This window comes from Stenella coeruleoalba (assembly GCF_951394435.1).
Source record: "Stenella coeruleoalba genome assembly, chromosome: 3".
NCBI classification, from domain to species: Eukaryota; Metazoa; Chordata; class Mammalia; order Artiodactyla; family Delphinidae; genus Stenella; species Stenella coeruleoalba.
Window position 1 is genome coordinate 58422853 of NC_137148.1, and position 12966 is coordinate 58435818.

The window sequence follows — 12966 nt, forward strand, 5'->3', positions numbered from 1 at the left end:
ATTTATCTTGGTCCAACTATAACCCATTTATTCACGGCACGAACAGACATGTACAATTAGTCTAATATATTCAGGTGGAGAGAAATGTGAAGGATTCATCTGTCATTAGACGATGCAAACACACGATGTCAAAGGTTATTGGTCTTAAACCCTATTTTCTAAAATACGGTAATGAGAGAAACAGCAACGAAAGCAGTGCGAATTGCAAACGCTGAGCTTCCCCGGACACCTGTGAGGAAGCACCTATGAGTCTACCACTAATAACTATCACGGCACGTGTTTAGGAAACAAGCACTTGAACTAGCAAAGAACGTATTCACAACTGATTCCCAACTCTCCCAGAAAGCCTCTCAGCAAGGGCCACTGCTTACAATTCTTTGGTGTTTGGGGGCCATATGTGTCACTTTTGTGCACCAAAGAGTTCTTTTAGAGACTTACCTAAGAGGGAGCACTAAAGTATACATTGTACCCATGTGAATATTGCCTTGGAGAACTTTTAGCACTTGCTAAACCCTACGGCAGGAAGAGAGAAGGACCCATCCAGGTCAAGTAAATCCGGTGAGTGAATTAATTTCCATCGGTGAGTGTTTCGTTTTCTCCTGTTAACTGTGGTTATGGCCAAGCATTCTCATAGGGTAATAAATAGATAAATAAATAAACTTTGGACAATGCCTTTACCTGTGCCCTATATACAGAACTAGTCCATAGCATTTTCCAGGATTTCAGGATATTACACAGAGGAGAAAAACAACAACAACAACAAAAAAACAACTGCCAAGCGATTTGGTCCTTTCCAAATTTCAGTAGCTGAGATTGAAGCGAGTGAATCGGACAGGAAGGAGAAGGGCAGAAAGAAGCCTTCTCTTGCCCCAGGAGCCATTGGCAGGACCACAGCCCACCAAACCCCAGTCAAAGTTGATGAGTCTGAGAAAAATGACCTTCATGCTTTCTCTACCTCTAGGATGTAACTTAAGTTTCTGTCTTGTAATCCTTCCCTGTCTTGACATTTACAAAATCCCACCCCCCACCCTTCCCAACCCACCCTCCAGTTATATTCCTAATTGTAACTCCAAAGTTTTCACTTTTGTGCAGCAGAGCACATCATAACAGCCACAAAATTGTGCAAAACGTACACAACCATTCACACGCGTCCATACACGTGAAGACAACTGTAAGCATTGTTTCAGCATGCAGGCCTCAAAGAATAAATAGCTAAATCTACAACAAATTTCTTACCAGCCAAGGGAAAGTTTAAAGTCACTTATAAATAGAAAAGAACATCTACCAAACAGCTACAACAATGTCCCCATTGTTCAGAAACGTTCCTGGGGAGAACAGCCCCTCGGAGATTATCGTGGAGTCCACTGGTCCTCACTCTGCAGCCAGCCCAGCAAGCGTCCCTCCAGGCCCCCCAGTCGGGCTTTCAATCTCCAACAGCAGCTGGTGTGGAGGCTTCAAGCTTGCTCCTCAGAGAGAGGTGACAACCATTTCAAATTTTACACATAAATGGTGGAACCCATGGAAATCAAATGCTGAATATGGTACAGCAAGGGAAAAGGGCTGGCTTTTCTCTCCCTTTGAGGGGCTGATTAATGCTGACATTAATCCACAATTACAAGACAAGGACTAGATCACAGGTTCGTTCATTCATATTTAAACCATGTGCCTCTTGCACTGCAAACCCCACCCCCCTCCCCCTCCCCCCTTCCTTCAAGTCCAGTTAGAAGCATTTACAAGGTGTGGTGGATTGGACTGTAGCAACTTCTTTTCCTTTTCCTTTTCTTTCTCTTCATTCAACTTGGCCTCTCCAAAGTAGAGATCCCATCTTGTCTCATTGAGGGATGGAGTCAGCTAAACTAGAGGAAAAGGAAAATGTTTTGTTAGTCTCAAAATCTGAAAAAAAAAATTAAACTTGGGACAGAGTAGGTCAATATGGCTTCCAAAGGTCTTAATGACACATTCGGTAGGTGCATTCATGCATGCAGATGGCCCAACAAAAACCGTGGTATCCGAAGAAAGATCTTTGCTTCTTTCCTAAACATATATACGTTTAAAGTTCAAACCTATACATCTAGGTGCTGTTACGAGTTGCCTTCTTCTGCTTCCGACATTCATAATTCCTCTCCACAGTTAAACAGAGCCACTGTAAAGTGATCACCAGAGGGTCACAAGAGATTCCTTGGCCAATCCCCTCCCCGCACCCCCACCCCCGCCCGCCTTGGGCCCATTTACCATAAAGGATTCCAAATTAAATTTATTCACCATATAGAAGGCAGACATATTAATCCTCTTATTTAAATGCATCTCTGCTATTCATTACGGCAGAAATCAGTCTCGCTTTCTTTCACATGACAGCATACCAGGCCTCACCAGCCCAGGGCTGGAGTTTATTCTCCAAGTTCATCAGTCCACACTTAGGAGACTCGGGCTGTGGTATGCAGTGTTATTAGCTACAGAATCAACCACCATCAAACGTGAATATAAATTCAAGGTGCCATAACCACGAAGCCTGCACATTTCATGGGAGCTGCTGTTTCCCACACCGCCCATCCTTCCCGTTTAGTTAAGTCTAATTTTACAGAAGGAGACTTTGCAGAGGGCTTTTGTCTTTCAAATGCTCACCCTGTCTGTTCTTGGAGCCCATTTCCAGCCCTAGCATAAGAGTCTGCAGCCCCAGTGCTGAAACTCGAAGTACAGACAGAGGGAATTCAGGAGGGGCGCTCATCCCTTGCTCTGACTTCTTGCTCCTGTGTGTCCGGAAGTCTGATCCATTTCATTAGTTGTTTCTTTTGGCAGTTTCGTAATGGTGATTCAAACTTTCAAGACATTCCTTAGACTACGGGTGTCATCGCCCACCCTCACCTCCTTGAAACCTCTACAGCAACGTTAGGCCTAAAGAACGTATCTTGTGATAATATGAAATGTCAAGATGTTACACACTCAAACAGAAAAACAAAAAACCCCCAAACAAAACCACCACTAAAAAGGGGGGCCGGGAACAAAGCAAACCAAAATCCAAACGCCGTCAAGTTGGGGGCCACACAGCACCATGAAAATGGAGCAAAATCAGAAGTAATTTCCTCTTTGTCCCTTCCCGGCAGCTGGGAGCAGCTGGAGAGAGTTAAAATCTCCTTGGTGGATAAGCTTTTAGACCTAGGGAAACCTTTTGTTAACACTGTATTAATTCGGGTAGCACCTACATGTGGAGGGCGAAGTCAGGTCCCGGAAGCGTCCGCAGCTCAGGACTGATACCTACACGGCACCTCTTTTAAGTCACTGCATCCGGCTCAAGTGTTTTAACGCTATCTTGTGTGTAGTGAACTTTAGAAATTTAAACCAACATTCTCTCCGTCGGAAACTCCAACAGTGGCTTTGATCAGCTCCACGCCACCCTTTAAAAAGGCGAACCTGGCCCTGTCGAATTTCCTTATTCTGTGCTTGACTCTCTGGCTAAGAGCACCAAGGGCAGAGGGGATGTTGTTTCGAATATAACCGAACACTTTATTTGTTCCATTTCCCAGGGACCGGACATGTGTGATTAGGTTCAAATACCCAGGAGAGGGTGAATTCGAGTGTTTGCCAACATACTCACTCTGGGCTGAGAGAGGAGGTACCAAAAATGAAGTATAAAGATAACAAGCTGATAATAGTCAAAGAAACCTCATTTTCGCATGACACACAAAGCTAATTCCACTGCGAGCTAAGGTCTAAATTGAAGGGAGGAAAGAAAACTAATACGAGTATTGAACACTTAATATGTACCAGGCACTGGCTAGGTATTTTCACGCCTTTCTTTTCTTTTTCCTCATTTACCAATTCACCCAAGTCTGAACTGGGACAGATCTCAAGGAAAGCACAATTCGAATCACTCATTTGACAAAGGAGATCTCTGAAGTGCAGAGAGGTCCAGACTCCACAGCTAGAAACAGAATGTACATGTGGTCTCTCTCTTTTCTACCTATATGACATATAGGATGCCAGCCACTTCCAAGGATGCCAGCCAGTTACCCTTTGGATGTACCGCCACCATCACTGGCAATTTTTAAGGCTCTCCTATGCAAATATAGTCAGTTTTGGACTAACACCCAATTTAGTGCACTGTTAATTGACGCTTTTGCCTAGAAGGTCCTTTAAACCTTCTTTAGAGTTGAGTAATGCATTCATATCGCAAATGAAATAACCCCTTTCAGAGTATTTGTTTATTCAGGATTATTGAGATGCCAGCAAGGCTGCAAAAACCAGTTTGTAGCCCCATTTGCTCCCCAGAGGACGGTTCTGACAGTTCCTGCTCCTTTGAAGGAGTTTCAGTCCAGGAAAACATTACATTACTAAGAACTGTACTAACAGTAATGGGCTGGAGGAGATAACTGAAGCAATGAAAGAAACAGAACGATTACATGTGAAAGGGAGGCCAGTTTTACTGGTGTTTCTAAATGAGCTGTAAGAGATGAGGAAAGAAAAGACAAATGAGTCCAAACCCCTCTTTGCTAGAAGGTCCCCTTCAAAGGTGTGAAACATACTAGGGAACACAGAACCAAACCTTTCCAAGGAAGGAGTTCATTTTCCCAGCAGTTCCTCCAAAGCAGATTTTTAAATTTTATTCTCTTATTATTAGTAATGAGCCCATTAGTCACCAAAACAAATCAATCCATGTGTTCTGTGCTACACTTAGATACGCTTAAGTGATTCCGGGGCCAATCCTGAGAATGCTTTATTTTAACAGCAGCAAAGCGGCCATTAGCTTCCCGAACCCTGAACTGTGTAGGCCTATTAATTATTTGAGCCAAGAGTATTATATACTCTTAAGTACACAAGACAACCATTATGTACCCAGATATATGACACAGAAACACAACTTTTGTTCGCCCTGACAATGGGGTCAGCTTGACTGATTAACTCTGAAAAGCTGCAGGAAGGGCAGTTTAGATGGCTCCGTGTGTCCATACATCAGACAAGCTTATACAATGCAGGTGCAACCTTTTATAAGGACAGACCTAGACTTCTCAAAAGTTAATAAATGCCCTAAAGGGGGCTATTCTGGAGGGGGGGGGGAAGAAGGAAAAACCTTTAAAATAAGCTAATGAATAATTCTAGACAGAATACAATGGGAATAATTTTCAGCATTCAATTTTTTAAACCCCACTTCATTCTAAAAAGGGTTTGAGGAAGTTAAATTTAAAAATCTACAATTATTTCCTGGGGTGATAACAATGTGAAGTTTATTAAGTAGCCATTCGGCGCGACCTCAAGTGCTTACGTTCTAGAGCCAGACTGCCTGGGTTGATGTCTTGACCAACCCTTCCGCCTGCTAAGCCCTATGACCTTGAGCAACTTACTTAACCCCTGTGCACATCAGGTGTTTTCATATACGAAGTGCTCTCATAATAATATCCCACAGGGTTGTTGTAGGGACCAAATGAAATGATCCATGGGAAACACACAGCCCAGCTGCCGGCACACAGGGAGGGCTCGGGAGACAAGGTTCCCAACCTGGCCGTAATTAGAATCACTGAAGAACTTTCTAAAAATGCTAATGCCTGGGTCCCACCCAGACCTAATGAAACCCAGCCTCTGGAGTGGGCAGGTTTCAAAAAGCTCTTTGGGAGACTCTGAGGCCCAATAAAGGCTGAGAAGCACTGCCTTATGTTGGGTTGCAGCTGTGGTCAACACAAGTGTTTAAGTTCCGGGGTACAAGTGCTCTTATTTGTAGTTCATGTAGAACCTCTATAAGATGCGCTATATGGAGCCTGTTCCACTCATGTACGGGCTCACACAGCTAGCTCAACTATATGGATACTTACAGCTAAACTGGCTCTTACCTTACGTTCACTCTCTTTAGGATGCATTGTGTTTAAGAGGGCAGATGTTTCCAGGTGCTGACGAACGCAGTAGGGATCAGCGAATACGGGACCGTGGTTATGCTGTTCCACGCGTCCAACGTTGGATCGTAGCAGTCCAGAGTTTTGCATCGCTGAATGCCAAAGTACCCTCCAACCACGTAGAGTTTGTTTCCGGAGGCCACAGCGTGGCAGCTCATCCGCTTTGCTGTCACGTCTCCCACCTTGGTCCACTGGTAAGTCTCGCTATTGAATTTATAAGCAGAGCAGGCGGAGAACTCGGTATCTCCCCCCATAATAAAAATCTGGTTACCCAGCACAGCTGCTGCCGTGTAACGCCAGGGTTGGGGACAGGTGGCCGGGACCGTCCACCTGTTTTCACACTGATCGTAACACTGAACCTTGGGGAGCTTGTCATGACTGACGCTGGTACCTCCGAAAGCAAACAGCTTGAGCTTGGCACTCACCACTGCGGCATTGCTGACCCCTTCTCGGAGAGGGGCCACCATGGTCCATTTGTTGGTTGTGGGGTCATAATGTTCTACTTGCTTTAGAGAGACTGAGGGGGAGGCCGGGAGGCAGCCAGTGGCGGCAGTGTGCCCCCCGACCACGTACAGGCAGTGCTTCAGTTCAGCAGAGCCATGGCCAAACCTGGCCACCAGCATGGGGGCCGCCTTGGACCACTCCTCATGCAGGGTATCATAAACCCAGACATCTTTCGAGACTCCATTCTCAGACCCTCGCCCCCCAGTAATGTATACTTTGCAGCCAATTGCACAGGCACTGAACTCTTTTCTCGGGCTGGGGATGTCGGCCTTGGGAATGATCTCTTTGGCCTTCTGGTCGACCAGATACAGCTTGTCACACATGAAAGTCTGTCCTCCCAAGAGGAAGAGGGCATGGCCGGTTTTCCGGGGCCGGGCACAGAGGCTGGTCACCACACCGTCGTTCTGCAGGATTTTCAGCTTGCACCTGATGGCCTCTTCCACGATCTCCTTGCTCTTCCTCTGCTTAGTGATGAGCTCCTCCATGGCCACATTCTCCATGAGATAGATGGCCGGCAGCAGAGCCAGCCTCACCGTCTGCAACAGCTCCGGGAGATAGCAGTAGCGCTTCTTCAGGTCGTAGCTGATCCAGTTAATTGCAGACTCGTACACAAGTCTTTCGTCTTCCGTCTCCAGCTCTTCACTGGACAGGAGCTGCACTACCATGTCCTGAGGCAGCTGGAGGAAATCTTCGTTCTTCCTGATGGTCTGGAAATTGCTGAGACACATCCTCCAGGAGAGCTCGTACAGCTTGGTGCACTGGTGTGCGTCGGACAGCAGCAGCATGCCCAGGCAGTTGGTGGGGTGCAGGTTCTTTTCTAGGAACTCGGCGCAGGCATCCCGGATGTCTTGAAACTCCAGCATGTCGCCAGCTTCCAGGAGCGATTCCGCGTTTTCTTCATTGATGATGACCCGGGAGGAGTAAGCGTAGTCGAGGAGCAGCTCCAAGACTTCCGGGTGGATGGAGTTGTCGAAGTTGACTTCGCTGTCCTGGCTCTCCTTCAGGCCGCCGCTGAACATGGCTTCAAAGTAGCGGCTGCACGCGGCCAGCACTGCCCGGTGACACGGGAAGGTCCTATTTCCAGCATGAAGAAGGACGTCGGTGAAGAGACGCTGCTGGCGTAACAGGTTCAGGTGAGTGAGGACACTGTCCGCGTAGGAAGACTTGTGGAACAGATAGATGTTAATGGAGCCACTGCTGGCCCTGGACTTGCGGTTCTCGTGCACACTGACGGACATTTTGTTTCCACTCCTGAAAAACAAAACACAACTATTGAACCTGATGCTCTCAGTGTTCAGAACGGCCGAACCAAACCAGCAATTGTTTTGGACAGAGGAAACAGAACACTTCGCTGTTGGCCCTGCCACCCTACTGTTCTGAATAATGGACAGTCAGGCCTATACAAAGTCAGAGACGGCTACCTACCTATAAGGAAAGACACTTATTATAATACTGTTGAGCTATTTAAACTATACACTGTTTAAAAAAAAACAAACAAGCACTGCTTAAGAGCAGGTTCATCTTGGAAAACCTGATTGCCAACTTGCAGGATATTGAAGTCCTTGAGAATGTAAGTCAGCAAAAGCCAAGAGGAGCAAGGTCTCATTCTCACAGCTCCCTGCCCTGGTCCAGCTGATTCACTGCTGGCCACCTGAAATGCCAGGCCTCCAGCTCTTGTAACGCCGGGATGGGCACAGGCTTTAATACCCTATGCAAGCATCATAAAGCCATGTGTAAAACAAATACCTACTAATTAATTCCATTAAGAATTCCTTTGGTAAGACCCAGTGCCTTACCAAAGTAAGTGCAGTAAATGGGAAATGTAACATTAAAACCACAGGCTTAGGCCAACTTCTAAAATGACCAAACCTTTATTTATCATTACAAATAATTTGTAACCAGACACCTCTACCACTACAGCATCCTGAAAGAGCCCCAATATAAACACAACCATATACTGATCAGCAAGCTATCGTGGAAAAACAGGATAGATTCTGGCCACAGTCACCACTCCCCTTTCCTGCTCCGGACAGCTTCCAAAGTGGCGATTCGGGCACAGAAAGGGAAGAATATTTTGAATAGCAAAGTCAGGAGTTCTGTTGTTCTGTTCTCCCTGCTTTAAATCAAATCTTAGAAAACCAGCTGCAAGAACAAAGGATGTATCCACCCATCTCTCTTGATTAAACAGGGCATCACCAGGACCATTCTTGCTTACCTGCAAACGCTGGCACCTGCATCTAGGCAGTCCAAAATGCAAATGTCGCTTTATCGAAATCAAAACACACACGTGTGTGTCTATGTGTATTGCCTGCCATTGTTAATTTAGGGCCACTCTAGAATTTATTTGCTGACTAGAGTGTTTTCCTCAGTATCTAAACGGAACTTATAGCAGAACCGAATGCTCTCTTTGGCTTTCCTCAGTAATCAAACTGTAGGCTAAAGATACAGGACATGCCTATCACCTATCTTCAAAAACTGAACCATCTTTTTCCTTTTTCACCCTACCCTTCTGTTACTTCAAAGAAATAATAGCTTCAAGAACCTGCCTGTCAAAGGATTCCTAGGGAAACTGTTTATCCCAGGAGGGTAAACTGCGTGGTTACAGTATCTGTTCCAAACACGGAACAGCCAATCCTTAGGGCAGAGCTGAAACCCAAGGCCTGCTTGTTTCCTTCAACCTGAGCAGCGGAGGCAAGGCAGGCGCAGAAAACAACAGAGGCAGGTACCTAACTTGCCTTTGACACACAGGCCTCATACTATTAGGAGTTGCAACTTGTTTTCTTTCATTTGGGGCATGTAACTTTTCACTGTGAGTAAACGTGACTTAGTGGAAGAAAATAAACAACAGAGTCCTAGGGCTCTGGTGTTAAGAAGCCTTTACGAAGCACCCATCAGTCTCCACAGTGACTTGGGCACAAATGGTGAGAAGGCAAGCATCACCGCAACCCTCAAGCTAAGCCTCTGTGGTCTAATCCATTTTACCCAATGCCCAATGCTCCTAAGAGCAAGTGACAGGACCCTATGTGAATACACCAGGTTCTCCAATGTGTTAAAACAGTATTAGCATCCCTGCTGTTCTACTGCTGTAGTCATCACTTGCATTAGTACATTCAAGCTGAAATTCTTTGAGAAAGATTTTAAGCCTAAACCTCAAAAGATGGTATAAATATTCCTATGCCTTATACAGAAAGGTGCAAGAATTCCAAACGAGTAGCTATGCTTTTTTTTTTTTTAAGCTAATGCTTCCAAAGCAACCTCAAAAGCTGCCTCCTGTGGATGGACCTAGAGATTATCATACAAAGTAAGTCAGACAGGGAAAGACAAATATCATATGATATTGCTTATATGTGGAACCTAAAAAAAGATACAAATGAACTTATTTACAAAACAGAAATAGACTCACAGACAAAACAAACGTATGGTTACCAAAGGGGAAAGGGGGAGGAGGGATAAATTAGGAGTTTGGGATTGAAATATACACACTACTATATATAAAATAGATAACCAACAAGGATCTACTGTATAGCACAGGGAAATATACTCAATGTCTTGCAATAACCTATAATGGAAAAGAATCTAAAAAAGTATATATATATTATATATATAATGAATCACTTTGCTGTACACCTGAAACTAACAGCATTGTAAACCAACTATACTTCAATTAAAAAACAACAACAAAAGGGCTTCCCTGGTGGTGCAGTGGTTAAGAATCCACCTGCCAATGCACCAAAGTGCCTGCAGACTGAGCTGGAATTACACCCACCCGGCCCGGAAGGCGTTTCCCTAAGCAGTGTAAAACAACACTCACAGCCAGGCTTACGCTTAACAAAACAGTTTAGAAGACCTTGGGATATAGGATCTGCATCTCTTTGCATCCTGTGTTTATGCTCCTGTATTTCCCAGGTAGGTTCATAAAGCCAGCAGAAAGAGCCTAGCCTGTCACCTTGGATGCCACCCAGATGGAGAAGTGTGTCAGTCAAAATCCAACAATCTTGCAGCAATATTTGATTAAAATAAAAGGTAAACTTGAAGACCCAAGGGAAACGACTTGCCTTCTAGTTTAAAATTATGCAAATGTGAGAACGTCAGCAGAAACCACGTATACAGCCACTAAACACACCTTCAACATGAAATGAATCATCCTTCTGGCATTTTATTAAGTCCCCAGAGAAATAATATTTGCATGCCAAGTTAAGTAGCAAAAAAACACACACATATACTTAACCTGCCTCTACAAAGAAGGGGAAAAGGGCTGCTATTACCAGTGAACATCAAAAGGGATTCTAGCTACAGTAACTTCAGTTCACTTAATGCTCTTTAACCAGGCTCTGGGCCTCCAATACTTAGCGGCGTGTCACATTTCTTTGGGTTTTAAACCTGATCTCAATGCAATCAAAGGAGAAACTAGGCAGATTTTCTCGGACACTCATATTATTGATAACAACGGAACATTATAAAGAGATTGTTAACAAGAAAAGCATTTTACTACACAGTCCTCTATAACACCTGTAACGCTCTTTAACACTCTGGCCATGCCTGTGAGGGCGACACCACACACACGCCAAGTTCAACGGTTCATCTCCACCCTGCCCACCAATTCCTATCCTTCGAAACTAAGCATGGTAAGACTAAATACTTCCATGAGAAAAAACTAATTTTTCAGAAACCAGTTTTCATTCATTCCCTACAGACATCTGGCCGCAGTGAACGTGCCCTCACTAGGGGTGTCTGCGCGTGGCCCTATTGCTCACCGTGCCGGGTAGGGTGCAACGTGGACCAACAATCCCGCGCGCTCGACAATGCTCTTTCCGCTGGGGGGGAGGGGGGGAGGTGCGGGGGGGATTGATCGTATTCCGGCTCAGCTCCTAGCTCTCCAGCAGCTCGCCCGGGCGGCGCTCCACCGAGAGGAGCCCCCTCCAGCAATGCCCGGCTCTTCTTGCTGTGGGAGGGCAGCGGTGGACACCAGGTCTCCGCCCCGAGAACAGCTCCCCACCGCCGCCTAAGTCGGAGCTCCAGGCTCCGGGGCGCACACACACCCCTCGCGATCACACCCCGCAGGCCAGGCAGCCCCTGAAACCCGGCGGCGCCCGCAACAGGTCCGCGGCGGTAGGGAAGACTTACAACAGTGGCGACCAGCCACAGTGCACGACCGGCTGGGTTCTTGCCTCGGTCACCGGGTAGGGAGGGGACGGAGCGGACGTCTCAGCCCCAGGAAGCAACAGCGACTGACCGGGCGAAGGGAGCGCGCATGTAACTCTGGCTCGCGGTCTGGTTACCGCGGGCGGATCGCCGCGGCCTCACGATCCCCACGTCGCGGACTCTGCGCCCGCCACCCGCGGAGCAGCTCCCGGAGTGAGCTCCGGAGGCGAGAGCGAGCCCCCGGCTGCAGGCGCCGCTGAAGGAGGCGGGCTGTACCCTCGCGGGAGGGAGCTGGAAAGCGCCTTGCGCGCCGGCGGCCGCCTGGCGTCTCGACTCGGCCTCTGCAGCGCCACCGCCGTGCCGCCTCCTCTCCGGCTTCCCGAGCACTCTGCGCCCGGCCGCCCAGCGCCCGGCTATAAGCGGAGCGGCGGGGAGGGAGGGGAGGGGAGGGGAGGGAGGGGAGAGGGCGCGTAGGCAAAAAGTGACACCAGGGGAGGGAGGGAGGAAGCGCGTGAATGCGGCCAGCGGAGAAGAAGGAGGAGGAGGAAGGGAAGGAGGACAAGAGTCGGAGGAGAGTGTGTCGAGGGAGTTAGTCGTGAGAGGAAGCGGGGGAGGGGGCTGTGGCGAGTGGAGAGAGACAAAGCGCACGCGGAATCTCAGCCAAGAGCAGCTGCAACCCTCGGGGATCGCGAATAAAACAAGTTTTCCTGCGTCGGTGTGTCTGCGTCTCTAGCCCAGCCAGGTGCTGAGGGATCCTCGGCCGGGGAGCGCAGCCCCTCGCTGTGCGCTCCGAGCTGCAGGAGCCCGCCTGATGCTCAGGACAGGGCGGCGAGGGGCGAGCCGGGTGTCCGCGGCACGCGCCGTGGGCACGCACAGCCCGCGCGCCGGGTGGGATATCTGGAGGGAGGACGGTGGCGAGGTTTGGACACTCCGGGGACACCGCAGGTTGGGCAAAGCCGGGCCGTAGGGTTTCTCGGTGGCAGTGGACCAGAAAGACTTTAGCCCCTGGCGCTTCCCGCCCCCTCAGTCCTCCCTCCCCACCCCCGGCGGGTGCTGCCCCCGCGGCTGGACTCTGCCCCACGCCGCCCGGGGCAGCAGCAGCAACCCGGCGCTCTCCGGCGAGGCGTGCACCACGTGCTTTGCAGCCAATCGCCGCCGCCGCTTTATTCAAAGCGACCCGCTCCTAGGAGCTGCCCAGCCGCCGCCTCTTCGTAGCGATAAAGCGTCAATCGCCCTCTCAGTCTGGGCCCTTTCCTGTCTTTTATCGCCGGGTCGTGTTAGTTAGGAGTTCAGCAAAGAAATGGTTCAGCACACACACGTTTGAAGCGCCCTTGTGCCACGAGAAGGGAAGGCGATTAGAAAACTAATCTCGAACGGCGATCACTATGAAGCCCACTTTTGATCTTTGTACCAAGGGCTTGTCTTTCCACTGGGAGCTGAA

The 12966-nt window shown here is 48.1% G+C and overlaps 1 protein-coding gene across 2 annotated transcripts; it reads right to left on the reverse strand.

Annotated features, from left to right (window-relative positions):
• Positions 1–1712: 1712 nt before the first annotated feature.
• Positions 1713–11917, reverse strand: ENC1 (ectodermal-neural cortex 1). Of its 2 annotated transcripts, none has more exons than XM_079916306.1 (3): positions 11508–11917; positions 5820–7634; positions 1713–1856 (listed from the first exon to the last, which is right to left on the reverse strand). In XM_079916306.1, the coding sequence occupies exon 2, from the start codon at positions 7619–7621 to the stop codon at positions 5852–5854; it is 1770 nt and encodes a 589-aa protein (XP_079772432.1). In that variant the 5' UTR covers positions 7622–7634; positions 11508–11917; the 3' UTR covers positions 1713–1856; positions 5820–5851. The 2 variants fall into 2 exon arrangements, with proteins under 2 accessions (XP_079772432.1, XP_079772433.1); XM_079916307.1 differs by lacking the exon at positions 11508–11917 and adding an exon at positions 8599–8642.
• Between the last annotated feature and the right edge of the window lie 1049 nt (positions 11918–12966).